Source organism: Dermochelys coriacea, chromosome 1, assembly GCF_009764565.3.
Source record: "Dermochelys coriacea isolate rDerCor1 chromosome 1, rDerCor1.pri.v4, whole genome shotgun sequence".
In the NCBI taxonomy this organism is placed as follows: Eukaryota; Metazoa; Chordata; order Testudines; family Dermochelyidae; genus Dermochelys; species Dermochelys coriacea.
Window position 1 is genome coordinate 255,214,859 of NC_050068.2, and position 23,192 is coordinate 255,238,050.

At 44.3% G+C, this 23,192-nt stretch overlaps 1 protein-coding gene across 6 annotated transcripts in view; it reads right to left on the minus strand.

Annotated features, from left to right (window-relative positions):
- PRDM4 (PR/SET domain 4) overlaps positions 1-13,017 on the minus strand; it is a 32,357-nt gene extending 19,340 nt beyond the window's left edge. The window contains exons 1-5 of one of the 6 annotated variants that reach the window (XM_038385925.2): positions 12,878-13,017; positions 10,151-10,284; positions 8,068-8,253; positions 5,632-6,426; positions 2,143-2,292 (exon numbers count right to left, since the gene is read on the minus strand). In XM_038385925.2, the coding sequence (XP_038241853.1) occupies positions 2,143-2,292; positions 5,632-6,426; positions 8,068-8,253; positions 10,151-10,283 (1,264 nt within the window). In that variant the 5' untranslated portion in view covers position 10,284; positions 12,878-13,017. Of the gene's footprint in view, positions 1-2,142; positions 2,293-5,631; positions 6,427-8,067; positions 8,254-10,150; positions 10,285-11,757; positions 11,868-11,976; positions 12,322-12,516; positions 12,773-12,877 lie in introns of those variants that run through there. The other 5 variants (XM_043519845.1, XM_043519850.1, XM_038385748.2 and 2 more) reach the window with 5 other exon arrangements.
- Positions 13,018-23,192: the final 10,175 nt, after the last annotated feature.

Genomic DNA, 23,192 nt, shown 5'->3' on the forward strand with positions numbered 1-23,192 from the left:
ACTTCATTGGATGCATTTGGTGGAAAAAAACAGAGGAGAGATTTATATACACACACACACACGGAGAACATGAAACAATGGGTTTATCATACACACTGTAAGGAGAGTGATCACTTAAGATAAGCCATCACCAGCAGCAGGGTGGGGGGGAAAGGAGGCTCCCACCCCACCCCCCACTGTTCCTCTGATATTCTTGTTAACTGCTGGAATTAACCTACCTTGCTTGTCACCACAAAAGGTTTTCCTCCTTTCCCCCCCCCTGCTGCTGGTGATGGCTTATCTTAAGTGATCACTCTCCTTACAGTGTGTATGATAAACCCATTGTTTCATGTTCTCCGTGTGTGTGTATATAAATCTCTCCTCTGTTTTTTCCACCAAATGCATCCGATGAAGTGAGCTGTAGCTCACGAAAGCTTATGCTCTAATAAATTTGTTAGTCTCTAAGGTGCCACAAGTACTCCTTTTCTTTTTACCAACAGGAGCGGTTCTCTCATGAGCACAGGTAATCCACTTCCCCAAGAGGCGGTAGCTATGTTGACCTTGCGCTGTCTACACGAGAAGTTAGGTCGGCATAGCTATGTCTCTCGGGGGTATGGATTTTTCACGCCTCTGAGACATAGCTATGCCGATATAAATTCCCAGTGTAGACCAGCCCTAACTGATGAATAGTGGTCAGATATCAACTCCGCTGTTTCTTCTGATTGTTTCCCCCAAACTACAATTGGTATCTCTATCTTATCTAAGTTAAGCCTCAAGCAGCTTGCTCTTGTCAAGCTCCAATTTCAGCCAGAAACTGGGTAAGTTACTTAACAGCAGCGTCTGGATTTGATGACATGGAGTCCTGAATCTGGATGTAATCTACATACTGAAGGTAACAGAGCCAGTCTGCTTCACTGACCCCCTTAACTATCTAATAAACAGGAAGTATGACTTAATAAAACCCATTAAAAGAGAATTTTTAAAGCAGATGAGCAATCATCCAATACTATCTCCCCCCACGCCCCAGTTGGCTTCCCCAAAAATAAAAATGGATTGCACAGACTCAAAAGCAAGTCAATCAACCCAGCTAGGGTCTGCTGGCACATCAACTGTACTAAAGCTGCTAGTAGGTCTAGCACAGTGGCATCATATTGGAAACCTGAACTTCATCCATTGCCAGGAGATAATCTTCCAACACAATTAGTACAACCTCTATACCATATTCAGGTCTAAAACCAAACTGATTGGTGTTAGCAAAGTTAGGACTCATTATTGCTAGAGCTGCCTCATCACAATCTCTTTGATAATCTTCCTCAAAAAAGAAGACTCAAGGTAGGGAAGGATTGGTAATACTGACCATGTCAAGAGAGAACATGTCAGTTCTTCAACTGGTTTAAGTCCGTCTAGTTTCTTTGACTTCAGTGGAGCTATGGAGATTTACACCACCTGGATCTTGTTCGATCTGAATGGAGCCTTCTTTCAGAAATGCTGGCTCCTTACTCTTCCACACATCAACAATCTCTTCCAAAAGAGACTAAATACTTCCTTGAATGAAATATGCAAGTCTAAAGTTATGTTTTACATGTATACTTTACTTATTGTGGCTGTGCAACATTTCCAGCATTGAAAACAGAATATATTTTGCCTAGACAGGAATACTGCAGGACCTACTTATTGCTGAATAGTTACTAAAGAGAAACAAATAAATTTCCTGCGCTAACATTTTGGCTAGACTAGACATTAGAAGTATGTTACAACACATTAGCAAACACGTCCGAAAAGTTTAGTGCAGACAAGGCAGTATATATTTTAACATGTGCTAAACAGGGTGAATTGAAGCTTAGATTTTGCTCCAGCCTTCAATCCGACCAGTCTAGCACATCATGAAATACACATTGCCTTGTCTACACAAAACTATCCAGTATTAGCTAACACATTTAATAAGCCACCCTAAAACCCTAGACTAGGCAAAGCCCAAAAACATGGCCGCAGACCAAGACTTTGCGCACTGTAAGTGATCATGGTGACTGTCTGAGGGGAACACCTCTGGAGTCACCTTCTTAATGTGTAGACCCTTTCCAATTGTGTTCCATAACTATGTTAATATCACTGGGGTTTGTTTTACTGCTGTGTAGAGATATATGATAAATAGATCTTCCTTACCTACTTCAGGTGCCATGATAGACTGCTGGAGAACAAGCTGTTTTGGGAGAGAAAGTCTGGCTCGGCTCTCTATTGGGGTGTCAGGAATGAAGGTTACTGGCCCATGATCTGGGCAGTCTGATGGGTAGGCCTTGTCACAGAGCGTGCACCCTGTGGGCATAGAAAAAGGACAACACAGTTCAGTGAGGTATTATTTATTATTTGTATTACGGTAACACCTAGAAGGCCCAAATGACACAAGGCCGCACTGTGATCAGTCCTCTAGAAACACACAGTAAGAGACAGTCCCTGCCAAAGAGCTTACAATCCAATTAGACAAGACAGACATAGGGTGGGAGGAAGTACTATTATACCCCTTTTATAGGTGGTGAATGGAAGCAAGAGAAATTAGAGCCTTGTCCAAAGTCACATAAGAAATCTATGACAGAGCTGGGAATGGAGAAATCCTACCAGTATCAGACTATAGGCTTCTTCTGACTGGTAACTCATCAGCTTCATTGGATTTTAACCTCATTAAGATTAATATGTTGTTTTAGTCAGAAGAGCTACTACATAAAAATGGCCCCTTCTTACTCCACACAGATGTGCTTTGTGATGCCTCTGCCTACTTTACTGACTTTAACAAGTTTTTCTAACCTTATCCCTGCATATCCAGTATATGAAAAAGGAAGCCTATTCTTCCTTATGCATCAGCAACAAAACTGGAGCAAAGTTCTTATTGCAGCATCCTTTTTACTGGTACTGGTCCAAGTGGTAGAAAAAACAGCTTCATTTGAAATCACAGGTGGAGTAAGATTTACTGGCAGTTAAAAAATACTGGCAGTTAGCCATCTTTCTGACTTGCATATTCAGCACATCTGACAAGTAACATGTAGACTGCTCATGTGTGTAGAATTTTTTTAGTGAAGGGAGGCTAAGACTTCAGGATTCTTCCATTTCACCACCGTCTTAGAGGGTTTTTTTTTTTTTTTTTCAAGTGTCCTGTCTCTGATCTTTCCACACAAATACCTTCACTCTAGCAGAAACTGAAACCCCTGTAGAGGAACTTATTCGTATATATTTATACTGTGTGAAGTCTATCACTAAAATTGAATTTATGGAATGCCAGTGAAAGGAATGGAAATTTGTTCCCAAAAGCATTCAGTGGAGTAATTTACAATAGCTGTCACTAAACATAAATCTCTATAGAACACTATTGAAAATTATTTCCATCCACTTTAAATACAATCGGGAGTCATTTTACACTATGACTGACTGTCAAATAAAGAGTTTGCTGCTCTATTTCATTATGAACAGAGTTGACAATCCTCACCCCTCCATAATACCTCATCTCTTCACCTGGAAAGATGCTACATAAAAATTAAACAATGGCAGATTTGTGTGTGCATTCTGGAATTAATGCGTTATGGGTCAAATTGCAATACCCTTACTCAGAGTGAGTAGTACCTCCCCAAGTGGTCTCACCAACTCCAGTAGGACTAATTGTGGTATTAGGTATATTCAGTGTGGCAGGTGATCAGCTGGTATAACCAGTCACAGCTCCCATAAAGTCAACAGAGCTATGACAATTTATACCAGCTGATGGTCTGCCCCCAAAATGAATAATGGTATCATAATGTGACCCTATATGAAATACATATTGAATGACTATATGATCACATCCACATCCATGGCTGGATGGATGAGTGTGTAGGGCTGACATCAGAATGCATAAGGATGACACTCATGTTTAGAGAAATTGCAGTAACGGGTTGATAACGTGAAATAGCCCCTAGTTCAACAACTGAAAGAGTGTGGAAATGAATGAAAATACGACACTTAGAATGGCATCATTAACTTTAAAAAAAAAAAAAAAAAAAACTGGACATCTGCATCTTGTAGTGGAATGGATGAGAAAATTCGTTGCCCATACTTTATCTGAACATTAGTACTCCTATCTAGAGAATCTCAAAGTATTTTACATACAATAATTTTAGCCTCAAGATATGTGAGTAGTTATTAGCCTTGGTGTGTGCTTTCTATTTTCCCTATTTGTAAAATGGAGGCACTGAAAAGAGGCACCAATCTCCCACAGTAACCACTGAAAAGAAATCATGCTTGAAGTAACTGGAAAAAAATCTCTTCCCTCCTTACTTTCATGTATCTGGCCACACCACTCATTTTATTAAGAAGTAAAATGAAAAGCCAAAATGAAAGCTTTCAGCTGAAAAGTTATTCTTTACAACAAAACATAAGATATGTCTACACTGCCAAAAAAAGGTGTGCTCTTAATCTGGGTTAGCTAACCTATATTACCTAATTGGGGTTGAAACAGCAGTTTAGACACAGCAACTCTGCATTTAACTGAGGTTAGCAGCTCAAGTTAAAGCCATACCAAGCTGCTAACCCCCATTAAAAACAGTTGCTGTGTCTACACCACTGTTTCAAACCCACGTTAGCTAGCCCGAAATAAGACCATACTTTTTTTGAGCAGACATACAAAAGTAGCATTCAGCAATGCCATCAATTTATGCTTTGTCAAGTCCTTACGATCATTTGATATCAGAGAGATCAGATTAAAAAAAATCTCTACATGCACATAAAATCATGCAAAATGTGGAGATTTTTAAACTCAATGTGTTTCTTCTTCAAATGCTTGACTAGTCGATAGGAGATTCTGATGGGGTGTAGTAGGACAGAGAAAGATGAAAACCATATAATGACCATGATATTGAAATTTAAAGGCCTTCATATTAAAATTCAGCTTCACAGTTAAGTGGCAGCAAGCCAGACAGACAGGTGGTGGAAGTACTAGACAGACACAGATCTCCACCACAGGAAATGAACTTTGTGATAATCTCAAGCACTACCCTTCAGGCAGTTCAGGAGGGATGACAGACTCTAGAGCAAGTCCTGAACTCCTCCTCTTGAAAGATCAGTTAGCCTCAAAACACAAAAACCCTTTTATAGAAAATCCAGAAAGGAGAGGAAGGGACATTCTTCTCACTTTTAGAAGAAAAGTTAGAAGAATGTCCCTTCCCCTCCTTTCTGGATTTTCTGTTGAGTGCCTCGTTTCTCATGGCTCTTTACAAAAGTCATTCTATGTTATAATCATGGATATATACATGATGTAATTAAAACTTGTCAAATTAAAAAATTCATGCAATAAATTTCTCTCTTAAAGAACATTAAAGGTCAAGAAATCCAAGAAAGCCAAAAAGTTCACAGAGTAATGATTAAGATTCCAACCTCCAGGCAAAGTGAGAAGACAGATACAACAGAATGATGTTAAAATGGTGACCCATTATACCTAGTTGTTGGAGGTTTAATCATCCTCAGCTGCAAATTTTCCAGCTTTTTTGGGTTTGTTTAATGGTCTTAACAGATTCCCCACCCCCACTAAAAGACGTCTATGAGGCTCGCTGCAATAGTCTTGATATTCGCACCCCTTATAACAGTTACATGATAAATGCTACCCAGAGGTAGAAGCAAGCACACTGGCACACTCACATATGGTAAACAAAGTAGCCATATTCTCCTTGTTTGAATTGGAGTCTTCCATTTGCAGAGATGATGGTACAAAGGCAAGACTGTCTGAAGTCACATCCACATGGCCTGGACCCATGGCTACTTCCTGGTTTATGGAAGACACAGCCACAGGCTCGAGACTGAGGCCCACTTCATGCAAGGAGACAGATTCCAGGGAAGTTAGGTTGTGTGAGGTAGAGAGCGCCACGCTCACAGAGTTGGTGCTCATGGCCACGGTATGTATGGAGTCATTTAATGTGCTGTCCGATATACCGCTTACCCGGCCTGCAATGTGGTCAGGCTCCATGACAACAGGAATCTCCAAAGTGTTACCATGAATGGGTATGACACCACTATGACCCACTGCATCTGAAGCCAAGTTACTGTCTACCGTGTCTACAGCTAATGGTGCATGATTCCGGGAGCCATTTGGGATTTGTGAATGATCCCCAGCTACATCATCCATCGTAAGCTCCTCAGTCATCCCATCAGTAGATATTGGACTGGTTACCCTCGAAACACTCTCCATAGCGATTGTGGTATCCAGTGCTACCTCATGGCTGTCACTAGGATGCAGGTTTTGAGCACCGTGTGTGTTCACTGCACGAGAGTCCATGGAAACAATCCCTGGTTCCAGTCCCACAGTTCCACTGGGCTGGAAGGGATCTAGGGCTGAAGGATTATTGGAGACAGATAAAGCTGGATTGCTATCGACATTTATAGTGTTGGGGTGGATGTACTGAGGTGGAGGTCTGTCTGCTAAATAAGATAAAATACCTGATGAAATGGAAGAGGTGGAGAAAAGGAAAAAAAGAAGAGAAGGTGAGTTTACAATATCAATTTTCAAACAGTAATAAACAATCCACAACTGCAATGCATTTCATCACACTTTATTAAGGTCTCCTTATGAGTCTAACTGCAGTTTCCTTTAAACATTCCCATTTATTTTCAATTAAGTTAAGACAAGACTCAGGTAAGTCTTACAAATACAAACTCTTGGCAATTCTGAAACATCCCAATCACAAAGAAATATGCGACCACCATAAACCTTTCCTAGTGGCAATATAGGTGCAGTTTAAATTTGTAAAATTATGATGAATCACCTCTGCAAGTTTCCACCCACCAAAGCAAATGCTCTATTAATCTGATAAACTCAAGATTGCTGAGACTCTGGCAACATCTGACCCAGACTTCATAGTACAAGGAGTCTGGAAGAGTTTACATGGCAGTTTGGGTATAAGTATGCTTTGCTTTCTTATAAAAAGAACATCTCAACGAAGTCTTCAAAAGACTGCTAGTGGAACTGAACATTTCATATTATGTGATGATGCCCATATCCTTCTGTTAGGATTAAAGAAACTGGAGGAACTCCTTCAGGATTTACCCATTTAATATATATATTTTATACACTTGTTTCAATCATCTGTATCAGCCAATATGTCTGGCTACAGGTCTTCCTCCAGAACCCATCAATTCAACTCCTGGATCAGCTGGGAGAGCATCATTCAAGAGTAACATGAAGGCATTTGCTCTTTTCCCTAAGGGCTAAGTCACCACTTCTTCAACAATCCTAAACCTTTTTGTGCTAGGGACTGACAGCCCGATACAAGGACCTGAATCCTAGTGCACCTGCCCATCAGCACCAGCCACCCGGCACCCTCGCATATAGTCTCTGGAGAGAGGCCAATGGTGCACTGTAGGGACAGGAGGCCAGCACCTGTGCTGGCTGTTTAGGGTCACCATGCTGTATATTGACAGGTTTCAGAGTAGCAACCGTGTTAGTCTGTATTCGCAAAAAGAAAAGGAGGACTTGTGGCACCTTAGAGACTAACGAATTTATTTGAGTATAAACTTTTGTGAGCTACAGCTCACTTCTTGCATCTGATGAAGTGAGCTGTAGCTCACGAAAGCTTATGCTCAGATAAATTTGTTAGTCTCTAAGGTGCCACAAGTCCTCCTTTTCTTCATGCTGTATATGGTCACCATGCTGAGGCCTGTGAAAAGCTGGGAAGCCTCAGCAAAACAGAGGGAGCACAGCCCTTCAGCACTCTGTTAAGGGGAAGGAGGTGGGCCACAGCTTTCGGGAAAGGGGCAGCGGCTCCTTACCCCATGCCCTCCCCACAGCCCCTGCAAAAATAGGGGAGAAAACGGCCCAGGCAACCTCCAGAACCCCACCACCTCTCCAATGGAAGGGCATTGCATTAAATGATATGGTAATTTTCTGCACTTTATATAGATGTAGAATAGATATATTAGACTTGAGGAAGAATCCAGGGAATTTGTCATAAGGAATGCCATGCAGAGTATTGTTTCATAGTCTTAAGTATGCACAGAAGGGGAAAAAAAAGCTACGGAGCTCTTCAGGTGTTCTGTAACAGCACCTATCTCAACTTCAATCTTCAGAGCTATACTACTTACCAGGTAGAATGTGTCTGAAGTAGCTGCTCTCCAGGTGAGGATAAGGTGGTGGAGGTAGGGTGTAGTTTCTCTCTGGTATACCACACATCACTCCTCGATCCCCAATACCCATTGGGAGCATCAGAGATAGGGCAGAGGGCAAGGAACTCAAGGAGGGGCCCAAGTTTGGAATTGCAACAGGCAAGCCTGCAAGAAGAAAATGCCCATTAAAATTCAGTGGAAGTATGTAAGTTTAATGAACATGTAACCAAGACAAATGTTTACTAAAGTCTTACAGGTTTAGTGCAGTGTAGGAATATAGTCAAAATTCCCATTACCGTTAATTGGGGAACAAATATTTCATAATGGGCTCTTCAATCTAGCTGACAAAGGTATAACCCGATCCAATGGCTGGAAGCTGAAGCAAGACACATTCAGAATGGAAATAAGTCATACATTTTTAAAAAGTGAGGATAATTAACCATTGGACCAATTTTCCAAGGATAATGGTGACATTACTGGCAATTTTAAAATCAAGATTGGATATTTTTCTAAAAGATATGCGCTACGACTTATTTTGGGGGAAGTTCTATCACCTGAGTTAGGCCAAACTAGATTATCACAATGGTCCCTTCTGTCCTTGGAATCTGTGAGTTATGCAGCCAAAACCACACACACTGCACTAAGCTACGTGAATTTACATGTTATCTACTATAGGGGTTTCCCCTAGTTAGTATAATGAAAGGTCTCAGCTTTCATGTGCATATTTATAATGTAGCCAGGAGCAATCTGAGGGATAAACAGAACCCAGTATTTCCTAAAGCATGTTCTACATCTGCCTTTTCCCTGTAACTGCAGATTTTTATTCTGGGTGAACTCCCAACATATAATTTTTACTGATTTATTAAGATACAAGTACGTGCAAGTATTATGGCTGTATTTATTGTTAGCAGTTAGAGCTTTTTTGTTTAACATTTTTTGAAGTTTTTGGTTAATTAAGAAAATGTCATTTCAAGTTTCTTTAAATTGTGTATCATTTTCTTTAGTACAGAACTTTGTTTATTAATTTTATTATGGGGCTGGGATGGGGCAAAGGGGGCGAATGAATGGAATAAACAGCAAAAGGAGAAGATAAAAAAGACGGAAGGGGAGAAGAGAGAAAGAAGGATGTACAGGACTATGGAAGGCATGGGAGATAAGACTGACACTGGAAGGACTGTGAGGATGTTGGGGCAAACAACTGATCAGAAGACAGAAACTGTCCAGGGTTCAAGTTGTAAAAAGCAGTCCACTGACACTGCTGGGGTCAAGGGACTTTGCAGGCACTGAGGGCATGGAGTCCTAGCTGGGCCCACCTTGCCTTGCTGCTGCTCCCAGGGGCTGGTTCTACCCTGGAAAGTCATGCTCCATTTCCCAAGTGGCTGAGGCAGGTGAAACATCTCCAGAAGAAACATCACCCCTTCTAGAATCTGGGATTCTGCTAAGGTCTAGCTGGACCTCCTGCCCTATGGCTGCATTTTTATATACTGTCTCATTCTCTATTTTATGTTTTCACTTGTAATGGGCACTTCTGTGCAACTTCCTGAAAACCCTGTCAGGAAAAGAGGTGTGTTTTATCATTTAATATAATCTGAGCGTGGCTTTTACATAGTCTGGGGCAGATTTCTCAGCAGCAGCTCATATTTCGAGGGACTCAAACACCACAATGATGAATGCAGCACAAAAGGAGGGGGGGGGGGAGAGAGAGAGGGAGAGAGAGCGAGAGGTAGCTCATTAATACCCTATTAAAACAAAAAGGAACTTTGGCAGGAACTGTGTGGGACATATCCATTCTTGCCACAGAAAGCACTGCTTTTGCCTTGTCTACACAAGCAACAACTTTCAGGTGTCTCTTCATCCCACAGTGTGGTTTACAACCACGAGATCAAATGTCAGATCTGCTCATTTCACCCCGAGGACTCCAGCCTTCAGAGGACAAACCCAGATGCCTCTATCCAGCCGTGAGCACTTCATACTTATGCTACTTTGGTTTTCAACTGCTATGCAAAATGCAAATCCATAGCAAGTGACAAGTATCAGCCCTTCTTGCAACTCTCCAAGTTACCTGGTGCAGGTATGGCATTGTGAGTGGGTGATGCAGTCAGTCCCAAGTGACTTCCTGAGACAGGCAGGGCATTGCTTACAGAGGATGAGGTCAGCTGGTCCATCCCTACCGAACTCAGGTTCATTTCATTCATCCTACAAAAACAAACAAACAAAAAGAATATCATTCTTAAGTTTGTTCAGTCCTAGAAAAATAAGATTTGTATACAACATATGTCCACTAATCAAAATGTCCACCTCACTAATCTAAGCAGACAATATAGTTTTCCCCCATTATCAAATGGCACACATAATTTTTGTAGATAACATATCTAATGTTGATCAAATTAGATAAAATAAAACAAAAATCAACACTAATGGACAAAAATGAGATCTCAGCTCATTTCCTACTGCCCAAGTATTGAACAATGTTGCTGAATGAAAAGTAATTGTACATACTCTTATGCTGAAATATCCAGTCCCTATAGTACAAAAGAAAGGAGATCTGCTTTATGTCTCCATTTTTAGGATCTGTCAGATTTGCCTTTTGAGGGAAACTATTTAATTTCATTTCATTTTTTAAATAAACCACAAGCTAGAAAAGACCTCTCAAGTATCAAAACACTTTACTGTGATCTAGATTCTGTAAATATATCTTTACAAGACTGTCACCATAATTACAAATAACTGTATTAATTCCTTCTATACTGTCAGTAGCTGGATTGTTTATATTAGAAGTTGAATAACAGCACACAGGCATTTTGATTTTTATGGTTTATGGATTTAAACTCATTTTTTAAAGGCAGAATCAAACTAAATCTTTCTTGGGTGGAACAGATGACTCAACTGGTAATAGTTGTTTGCACTGTTGTTATAGCTGTGTTGGTCCCAGGATATTCGAGAGACAAGCTGGGTGAGGTAATATCTTTTATTGGACCGTTGGTGTAAGTGACAAGCTTTGGAGCTACAGAGGTCTTCCTCAGGTCCTAAAGAAGACCTCTGTGTAGTTTGAAAGCTTGGCTCTTTCACCACCAGAAGCTGGTCCAATAAATGATATTACTTCACCCACTTGTCTCTCAACTAGGTACAGAACCTTCAACTCACTAAGGTCTAGTCTACAGTGGCAGCACTTTAACATGTCTTGTGTAGTCGCTGTGCCATGACTACATAAGCCATGCTAAAAAAACCACAAAAAAACCACCTCCACGAGGGGCATGGCACCCAGCACTGTAGCACTATCTACACTGGCACTTTACAGCGCTGAAACTTGCTGCGCTCAGGAAGGTGTTTTTTCACACCCGAGCGAGAAAGTTGCAGCACTGTAAAGTGCCAGTGCAGACAAGCCCTTGGTCCACTATGGCCCTGGAAAGTAGTGACAAATTCACTTCCATAGGATGGCTGTTCTTTGAGTAATTAATAGGTATTCAAGCCAGTACACTTAATGGACATGTGTACACATCACACTACACACTAGTTGACAGTCTCAGCAGAAGTCAAGGACTAGTTCAAACATGGACACTAAAACTAAACTCTCTCATCCCATTTAGGGGTCCCTTCCAAAACAGAGCAGACACATACTTGGCAGGATTGAGGGCAGCAATTTGGATTGTCACTGCCTATTTTACCTACTCATGTTGACAAACCAAGCCCAAGACTTTCAATCCAGCACCTATCACCAGCATTTAATTCGCTTAGAAAATTGGAAGGGAAAACATTTTGCAGAAGTAGCCAACAAAATGTCAAATCCAGGTAGGTTAACACCCGTTTTCCTTGTCATTTTAAAGTTCAAATCCACACGCACGCCCATGACCAAGTTTTCAGTTTGGGGATTCAAGTGCCGATCCTGACCAAACATATGCACGTGCTTCCACTTCCCGCTGACTTCCATGGACCGGGGCTCTTCTCTTGCTCGGATGCTGCTGAGGAAGTCTGCCCAGGGATGCTCCCATCCTGGGAGGTCCTGCTCCTCCATCCCCCTCCCCGCAGCTCACGTGGCTGCGGAAAGCCCCCGCAGGGGAGGCTCGCCCAGCAGCCGGCACCAGCAGGTGCAGGACACCTCGGGCAGGGCCGAGGTCTAGCTCTGAAGCGGTAAAGCCGGGCCCAGCTACAGAGCCAGTTTCGCGGGGGACTGTCAATGCCTCGATTCTCTCCGCCGCTGCCCGGGGTGGCCGCGCCCGCTCGGCCAGGGCTTCCGCCCCGCCCCGCCCCGAGGCCCAGCAAACGGACACCGGCAGGCGGCCGGACCGGCCTCCTAGGCCGCAAGCAGGGAGACGGAGACGGCGGCGGCACCCGGCCCGGATCGCCGGGCCGGGATGGGGGCCGCAGGGCCGGCGGGCGCGGGGCGGGGCGGGGCGAGGCGCCACCCGCGGCTCCCCTCCCGCCGCTCACCTGGGGTGCTCGGGCCTCGGGCCGGGCGTCTCCCGCAGGCAGCCGCAGCATCGGGCCCCTCAGCCCCCGCCCTCCCGCCGGGAGCCGCTCCCCGCTCGGGCATCCGCCGGGCTCCCGGGCCGCGCTCTAGGGGAGCCGCCGCCCCCGGCAGCGAGCGGCAGCCCAGCCCCGGCCAGAGCCGCAGCGGCCTCATGGGCCGGGCGGGGAGACAGCGGGCCGCCGAGCGGCGCGAGCCCCGCCGCGGGGAGGGGGCCTGGCGCCGGCCTCGGCCCGCGGCGCCGCCTCAGCTTTGTCCGGCCGCGGCATCCAGGAAGCGCTCGGCGGCGGCCGCCGCGCGCGGCTCTTCCCGCCGGGTACCCACCTCCCGCCGCGTCGGCACCGCCGCTCTTCGCGCAGCGCCGCCACCTCCCCCGGCGTCCCCGCCGCCGCCGCTCTTCCCGTCGCATCGCCACCTCCCCACGCTGGGGCCGCGTGCCGACCGCCGCGCTTCCCGCTGCCCGCCACCTCCCCCTCCCAACGCTCCGCTGCGCTGAGCTCCCCTCCCGCCGCTGTCCCCGCCCCAGGCAGCCTCCAGTCCAGGGATTTCCCCAACCCCCCCCCCCCTCCCGTTACATGCAATGCTGCCAATTCCGTTGTTGGTTGGAAATTGGAATTGCAATGGAAACATTCCAGAGTAGCAGCCGCGTTAGTCTGGATCCGCAAAAAGAACAGGAGGACTTGTGGCACCTTAGAGACTAACCCATTTATTGGAGCAGAAGCTTTCGTGAGCTACAGCTCGCTTCAGCGGATGCATCGGATGAAGTGAGCGGTAGCTCACGAAAGCTTCTGCTCCAATAAAGGGGTTAGTCTCTAAGGTGCCCCAAGTCCTCCTGTTCTTTTTTTAATGGAAACGTTAATACACACTTTAAAAGCATACACAGTATATGAGACAATACTTGTACCTGAAAAAGCACAATGGGTTTGAAAAGTCTGAACAAAGACTAGCCTCCTCCCACAGCTGTTATTTATGGCGATGGCAGCACATTTGTTTCCGCTATATTGGCCTACCCACTAATCTCAAATTATTATTTATAAGCAAGGTCTGAATGAGCTCTCCCTTGATGGCTAGTGATGAGCCGGGGCGGGGGAAAGGTTTCAGGACCAGACTGTATTTACGGGAAGACGCCTTCTCTGCCTAAGGTATCCGGCAGACGGAGCTGTGCTGCCCAAGTGATCAATTTTGGCTGGTGTTGGTTATAAATCACTTAAGTATTAAATGTGTGGGTCATGAAATGTGTTATCCTTAATGTATGAGTAAAGGGCAGCAGAACTGTGCTTAGCCTGCCTGAATGAGGGGGTCTCCCTCAGTGCTTAATTTGTGCTAGGGCTTGTAGGCATGGCAGTTTATAGTCCTGGGACCTCTGGGCTTGTCACATCGGTTATGAAAGTAACAAACTTGCTTGAAGCCTGGCACCTCTTTCATTACAAATGAAGCACTCGTCACCCTCAACTGAATGGCACTCCCTACGCAGGAGGTTTGGATGCCATATCCTAGTGCAGAGAGAGAGAGAGGGTGGGGTACAGGTGTTTTGTTTGGTCGTGGCTCTGCCTAAGAGTCACAGGCATTATTTGACCTGCCCCTCTCTCCTGTTTAGAGACAGAGCTGATTAGGTTCCATAGACAGGGTCTTTTGGTTTGTTAAGTGACCACGAGAGCTGAAATCGGTGATAATCAGGTCTAAGTGCTTAGACCTGCTGTGGGACAGTGTTTCTGTGGAAGAGACAGCCCAGCCTGCACTAGCAGCGAGGTTCCCCCACTGAGAGCTGAAATCACCGAGAGCTGGGTGGAACCTCGAGACACCAGCTCACAGAGGTCACAGTGACAGGTGGCAGCAGAAAGTGATGGTACAGAGCCATTGGGAATGGAGCGGTAGAGTAAACGGAGGCACGACAAACAACAGCGGCCAGAGCATTGGACTATGTTTTAGTGACTTCGCTCCAGAATGCTAGATTTGTAACTGGGAAACTTATATAAATATACATTTCCTAGTAGGCCAAGATTTTTAAAATGTATTATTTACCAAGGTCATTATCTCACATCATCACTATCTCAAGAGGTCATTATCTTGGGGAGTTTCTGTACTAAAGGTTTTTATTATAATTACTTTTTATGTAAGAATGGCCATGTTGGGTCAGACCAATGGTCCACCTAACCCAGTATCCTGTCTTCCAACAGTGACTATTACAGGTGCTTCAGAGGGAATGAACAGAACAGGAAATCGTCGAGTGATCCATCCCCTGTCATCCACTCCCAGCTTCTGATGAATAGAGGCTAGGGACACTCAGAGCATGGTGTTGCATCCCTGCCCATCCTGGCTAATAGCCATTGATGGACCTAACCTCCATGAATGTATCTAGTTATTTTTTGAACTCTGTTATAATTTTGGCCTTCACAACATCCCTGGCAAAAAGTTCCACGGGTGACTATACATTGTGTGAAGAAATACTTCCTTTTGTTCGTTTTAAACTTGCTGCCTATTAATTTCATTGGGTGACCCCTGGTTCTTGTGTTAAGTGAAGGGGTAAATAACATTTCCTTATTCATTTTTTCCACACCAGTCAAGATTTTATAAGCCTCTATCATATCCCTCTTAGTAGTCTCTTTTCCAAGCTGAAAAGTTCCAGTCTTTTTAATCTCTCCTCATATGGAATCTGTTCCATAACCCTAATCATTTTTGTTGCCCTTCTCTGTCCCTTGTCCAATTCCAATATATCTTTTTTGAGATGGGGTGACCAGAACTGCGCGCAGTATTCAAGATGTGGGCACATCATGGATTTATATAGTAAAAGTGGAGGAGCTTGGTTTGCCAGACTGATTGGATAAGCCAATACTGACAACTTATATGGAAAGGCTGAAAAACAACATGCCCCTGGACTGGATCAACATGCAGAAAGCCTTATAAGCCAGTCACTGTCAAAGCCAATTTTAGAAGAACTTAATGAGGCTGTTAAGAACGCTGGAGACACAACTCGGTTTATGTAACCAACATGGCTGTTGCATCATACTTTCTATTTAAGCAAGAGACACCATATACTACAAACTGGAGGCCAACGTTAAGTGCATTGTCACTTGTTAACCCTGAAGTTGGACACTGGTTTCGAACAAGACTGGCAAATGCTCGCTATCTTTCTGAAAAAACTCAGCTGACGCTCTAGAAGCATGCAGTGCAACAGTGAAAGACTCAGCAGTTGAAAAAGTGAAGAACTCTCCCACCATACTCAAAATATGTGCATGCATGGCTGATGAACGCACCAATGCAAATAAGCATCAAGTATTAAGTCATTGCATATATTATCTTGATGACCATAGTAGGCCAGTAGATGCATTCTAGATGTTCAGGTTATAGAAGACACATCGGCTGCACCTGTGACATCTTAGAAGAGTTAAATGCTTATAAATTGAACCATACACAGATGACTGCTTGTGCATTTGATGGAGCTACAAACTTCTCTGGAAGACATAGTGGAACACAAGCTTTGTTCAGAGAAAAGTGTAACCCTAATCTCTCCTATACATACTGCAGAGGCCATCTACTCCAACTAAAGCACTTGTACAAGCTGCAGAATCTTCAAAAGACATTAAAAAGCCATAAATGAAATGGCTTTTTATTCTATCTCTAAACAGGAGAGAGGTCAGTAGCACGGGGTGGTGGGTGGCGCAGGGCGCGGCTGGGAGGTTGGTAGTACCCTGCACCACCCACCGCCCCACTCCACCCACTGCCCTCACTACCAACCTCCCCACTGTGCCACCCACCATCCTGCACTACCGACCTCCTCACCGCACCCTGCACCACCCGCCACCCCGTAATACCGACCTCCCCTCCGCACCTCCAACCACCCTGCGCTACCAACCGCCCCACACTACTGACCTCCCCGCTGTGCCCCGCACCACCCATCACCCAGTGATGCCAACTTCCCTGCTACGCACCATCCCACCCACCACCTGCGCTACCAACCTCCTCATAGATTCATAGATACTAAGGTCAGAAGGGACCATTCTGATCATCTAGTCTGACCTCCTGCACAGCGCAGGCCACAGAATCTCACCCACCCACTCCTATGAAAAACCTCACCCATGTCTGAGCTATTGAAGTCCTTAAATCATGGTTCAAAGACTTCAAGGAGCAGAGAAGCCTCCCTCAAGTCAACCATGCCCCATGCTACAGAGGAAGGCGAAAAACCTCCAGGGCCTCTCCAATCTGCCCTGGAGGAAAATTCCTTCCTGACCCCAAATATGGCAATCAGCTAAACCCTGAGCATATGGGCAAGATTCACCAGCCACATACTACAGAAAATTCTTTCCTGGGTAACTCAGATCCCATCCATCTAATATCCCATACCGGGGGATTTGGCCTATTTACCATGAATATTTAAAGATCAATTACTTACCAAAATCCCATCATACCATCTCCTCCATAAACTTATCAAGTAGAATCTTAAAACCAGATAGATCTTTTGCCCCCACTGCTTCCCTTGGAAGGTTATTCCAAAACTTCACTCCTCTGATGGTTAAAAACCTTCATCTGATTTCAAGTCTAAACTTCCTGGTGGCCAGTTTATACCCATTTGTTCTTGTGTCCACATTGGTGCTGATATTGGTCACATTGGTCCTCACCGCACCATCCACCACCCCATGCTACCAACCTCCCCACCACCCAGCACCACTCACCAATCCACACTCTCAACTTCCCCACTATGCACCGCGCCACCCACCGGCCCGCGCTACCGACCTCCTCACCGCACCTCACACCAGCCACTGTCCTGTGCTACCAACCTCCTGACTTCACCCTGCACCACCCACCTCCCTGCGCTACCAACCTCCCCTCCGCACCACCCACCACCCCACTCTACAAACCTCCCCATCGTGCCCCGCACCATCCACTGCCCTGCACTACCGACCTCCCCACCGTGCCGTGCATCACTCACCGCCCATGCTACCAACATTCCCACTGTACCCCATGCCACTGACTGCCCTGTCACACCCCACATGACCTCCCTGCCATGTCCTGCGCTACCAATAATTCACCACATCCTGTATGACCAGCCTGTTGTGTCACCAACCTCCCCTCCACACCCCACATAACCCAGCCTCCCCCTTATATCCCATCCTGCCCCACCCAGCCTCCCCTCCCCATGCAACCCAACCACCTTGCTGCGCCCAACCTACCCACCGCACCCCATACAACCCGACATCCCTGCTGCATCCTGAAATCCCTGTTATGCCTTGTGCCATTGACTGCCCCACCACACACAAGCCAACCTCTCTGCCCCTCCCAACCTCCCCATTGCGCTTTGCATCAGCGACTACTCCACTGCGTCCTGACCATTGCATCCTGCATCACCTCCCTGACGCATCCTGCAATCCACTGACCTCTGAGCCGCATCGTGGCCCTGCACAACCTCCCCACTGCGCCCCACCCAGATGCACCCTGTACCACCTGACCATCCTGTTGCATCCTGACCAACTGCCCACCCGCAGCCTGCTCCACTCCACCATGCCCCGCATGACCTCCCAGCTGTGACCATGCCACCTGACCTCTCTGCCGTACTCTGTACAACCTGTCTTCCCCGCCACACCCTGGGCCCCATGCTACCCAACCTCCCCGCCACATCCCACCCCCCCAACTTCCCTGTCCAACCTCCTTGCCATGTTCTGTGCTGCCTGACCTCTCCGCCGCACTCTACAAAACCTTACTTGCCTGCACCCCTTGACCTCTTTGTTGCACCCGACAAAACCTGATCTCCCTGCCAAGCCCTGTGCTGTCCAACATCCTCCCTGCACTACACGTGACCTGATCTCCCTCCTGCACCCTGTGCCATGCAACCACTCCACCAGGTCCCGCACCACCTGACCTCCCCTGTGATGCCTTGTGCCCCATGCCACCCAACCTCCTTTTTGCGCTCTGACCTCCCTGCCGATAAAATTGCAGGAGTTGACAAAACTGGTGTCATTTCTTTGGTGGAACGTGAGATACAGAAATATGAAATCACACTTGTGAAGTAATGTGATAGCGTCACAGAAATTAGAGATGGAAAAGAAGTATTAATTCTCTAGTCCCTTGGCTGGGCATGGTTATTCCCTACAGTACTTTTATTTGTTTTAAAAAAAGGCAGGGTGGGATTTCAAGGTGCAAAGCAATGCTTTCATGTTGGGGTCTGGAATAGAAAAATTTGGCTCTGTCCTCTGATTACAGGCTCTTCAGGGAAGGGTCTATGTCTTTATTGGTACTGTAAGGTACTTTGCACACTTTTGTGCACTGTACAATAGTAATAATTCTTTCTTAAAATGTTAGCCTTGTCACTCACAGTTGCCTATCATTTGTTCCCTATATAATTAAAAAATATAGCAAAAATACAACAGCCAACTGGCAAAATAACCTCTTGTAATTTGACTATAGTCACCAGGGGGTTACATTTCACAGCGCTTTTATCACAGGTCCATGGTTTCCTAGTTATACCCTTGAGACATGGTATTCTTCTAACATATAAAACACTACACAGGGAAAAACTGACTAAGGCATTAGAATCTTTTAATGTATGTGAATAGCCTTGTAGCTCATAATCACTTAGGACTCATGTATATAAATCACACATGCTGCTCAAATCAATCCATAAGCTTCCCTTGTACTATGGTTAACTGTTAGCAGTTCTCTGAAACATGGTTATAAGCATCTGTAATCTGATCATGCCTGACTCTTAAATGAGGCATCATTAAATATTTGTTTGGATGTCTGTGCAGGAAGAGGCTTGATGGTGTCTTGCTGTCTGCACTCCCACCTTTTGATCTTAAAAAATCAGTACTTAGGTGAATCTAAAATACCCTCATGATTGGAAGAGTCATTCATTACAAATCCATCAGTTCTTTTTAATGGAGGATATAATCCCTCAGCATCATTCATGGCTGAGACAATGACATCATCCAGCTCTTCTACATTTTCCAGGGACTGTCATGTTCTTTATTGAACAACTAACTCTTTTTATAGCTGGGTATATCTGTAGTGCTAAAGAGACTTAGACTAGCAGGCCAGTGTAAGAACCTGGCAGGGACAGAAAAACCTGGTAACAAGCGATTTAGGATTCTGTGCTTGATAATTTGATCTCATTTTTTTACTATGTAATGGTTCATCTGGTTGTCTCTACTGCTTTTTACCTTTCTCAGCAGAAACTCAGCTGCACAATTACAAGCATGCAAGTGTTCTGTTAAAGCAGGTAATGCCAGTTTTAAATAGAGCCCCAAAGAACCTCTTTCTACATTACTCCTTCATGGAAAATGGCAGGCGACTTCCCAGATTTCTTTCCTCTTTGTCCTCCCTACAACTTTGGAATATGTCTCTGTGATGGGATCCCCAGGGTACAACCTGGCATTGTGAGACCACTGTGCCCCCTTAACTCACTGATCTGGGGTTGTCTCCCACAATGCCTTACTGGTGACAAGCAGCAAACCCCTCCAGGTGCTGTTACCACTCAGTACAACCCCATGTGGAGCTCCACACCCAGCTAGATTGCATGAATGCTCCCAGAGCCACTCATGAATCACACAGAGAAAGGCACCAGCCAAATCTCTCCAGCACCCAGCCTTGTATCCCAGGAATACACCATGCTCAAGATCACACTGCTCAAGACCCTTTCTTGAGTAAAGCAAGTTTATTAATTGGTTCACACTTCATCAATACACCAGCCTTTGTAACCTAAGCAGATTTACCAAGCAATTCAGTCAAACTCACTGCTAAGGATAAACATTTGAATAAGTTTATTGATTACAAAAGCTAAGTTTTAAATGACCGTAAGTGGCAAAAAGAGTAGCTACCAAAGGAAAATAAAAGATCACACAGTCTAAATTCTCAACCTTATTAGACTAGTTAATATCTGGACTAAGCAGTTTTTCTCTCCCCACTGGATACTGCAGGTTGGGTACAGTCTTTCATTTGCAGGCTCTCTCCCTGTTAGCCTGGGGACCAGTCTCCTCAGCTCCAGCATTCTCATTGCCTTTGGCGTAGGTGGGAAAAGAGACAGGACAAACCATGTGGCCTCTGTCCCCCATTTTATATCCTCAGCCCATGTGCTTGGATAACACAAGTCTAGGCTTGTCTGGTAGGCATTGCTGAGGCAAAGTTGAGCAGTTTCCCTGTTGTGGACTTGTGCGTTACAAGGAAGTCATTGAATTGTAACTCCCTTGCTGGACAACGGCTGTTGATGGTTGTCCAATATCTGCCTGGGCATTGTTTACTCACTTGTTGTCTTTGGGGAGCTAATATCTGGGCAATTCCCCAACTCATAGCATATTTTAGTGACAACCATACAACACAACCTCATAACTTCATATGCACTAATGATATACATATTTAGAACAGTGGATTTCAACACATCATAACCTTTCCGATGATACCTTACCTGGCATGCTTTATATGAAATATCACCATCATATACAAATGATGAATATGGGGGTTACAAAGCACTCCCCCGAGTATAGAGTGTCACAGTTTCAATTGCACTCTGCAGCACCATCTGTTATATTAGTCCTGGAACCTGTCATATGGACAGACTGATAGTTTTGCTGAATTAATGTCAGTTCTGGTAGTGACATAAGGCCAGTTCCTACTGGAGAGGTGTCTATGTCATTAAAACCATCACCTTGTTTCACACAGGCCATCAAACAACAATCAAATGATAACAAGTTATGGTCACTATCAGCCTGAGCGGTATTGAAACCAGTAACCGAAATGAGCGGATCTTTATATCACAGCCTAGCCCTTGAACCATCCAATCCTCCACCCTGTATTGCAGTCACATAACTTTACCCCTTTAGAAAACTGATATCTAAAGACCAGTTTAAACCATATAGCAATGTCTAGGTAGGCCAGTGATAATATTAAGTGCAATTGCCTGAGAAATTCACCTGTGTCTGCAGAGAGATGTGTGCTGAATGTCTGATGTGCTGTAATAAATATTAGGAAGAAAAATGTTCGAACAACCCATGAACAATGGATACAGCTTTTAAAAAACATTTCATCCAAAAGGCAAGACATTATTTCTATGCTGAGAGTATTTATTATCTGTCAGTATATTACTAAGGCAACTGTCCTGTATCCACTGGAAGCCTAATGGACTGCCATACCATGCAATTGGGAGCAGTTACAGAGCTCCCATCTTCAGGTTACCGGTAGCTACTGGAGACATCATGAAATCAAAGAATGACTCTTCCAGTCTCAGGGAGAAAGAGGTGCATTAAGCATGGCACTTTAACACTTCTTAACGGAACCTTCTCCAGGGTCCATGCACCCTTCTCATACTTTGTACATTTCACTAATTTTGATCTGCAGCTATTGTAAACCTGCCTCTGATACCTTTGCACAGAAACACCAAGAAACAGGGTGAGAGCACTGAACTCATTCCACAGATTTGAGTCTAGTTTTCTAACACCAAACAATGGATTTTTTCCCCCCATTTGGTGTATCATTCATTAGTCAGCACACAGATGCCATGGTAATGGATATGGTATAAGAATTTAGATTAAATCCAGCTCTAATTTTTGGCTGTCATACTGGGACAGATGCCACATTCTAAAGGACAGACAACAACCTTATAACCATAAAAAATCATAAATGTTCTGAGCTGTAGCATATTTTGGATTCCTTAGTTGCTCTATAAATGCAAGATATTTTTATATTATTATTATTCTATTGCAGTATACAGTTAACACAATAAATTGAAATGTATAAACTTTGTTTTGTATCAAGTAAGTTGCAGTGAAGAAGACAAACTAAAAAGCATAACAAAGGCATTCAGGTATAAAACAGACAGTCTTCCTTCAGCACTTTTTTCTACTTCCTGGGTGTTAGTTTTATAGATAAAATCATTTTGACATTACCTGTTGGGAAACAGGTGTACTTGCATACATCCAGCTAGTTCTTTTATAGATCCAGACTAACACGACTACTCCTCTGATACTTGACTGCTAGTTCTTGTGCTTGTACCAGAGCATTTTAATCAATCTGAGCTTAATTTCAGACAAGATCCACAGGGAATACTTGTCATTGGGAAGCTGTTGCTGAAAATATGCCACTGGCTTCAAGTCTTCACACAAGAGATGTACATGATTCCAGTTTGTGTGAGTGGCACCAATAGCAAAACTATAGGAAAGCTGAGTAATAATATATGCTATTGGGATTTTTTGTCACTGTTACACAGTCAATATTACATTGTTCTGGCTGTACAAATCATCTTATGAGATATGCAAACAAAACTATAACTAAACTGTATCTGGAGGGAATAATTATTTAAATTTTATTTCCCACATAAATGAAAATATTTTCTGGTAGTTTCAAGTAGATAATTAAGAATGAACATTAAAGTACAAGACATAAATGAAGAAAACAGGTTATAACATCATGGGAAATGGAGAATTTATGGACTGTCCCAATGTAAACTTTTATATTAAAAAAAAAGATGGGATTTAAGCAGAGGCAGATTAAGAAGGAATCCATAAATCCTTGAGCTCTTGCTCCAGAGGTCTGAGGGGCCTTGACTCAGCAGTGAATCAGTGAGAAACTAAGAGGCTGATTCTCCTTTCATAACAATTTTTGCACAGGTGTAACTCTATTGACTACAATGGAGCTACTCCTAATTTATAACAACATG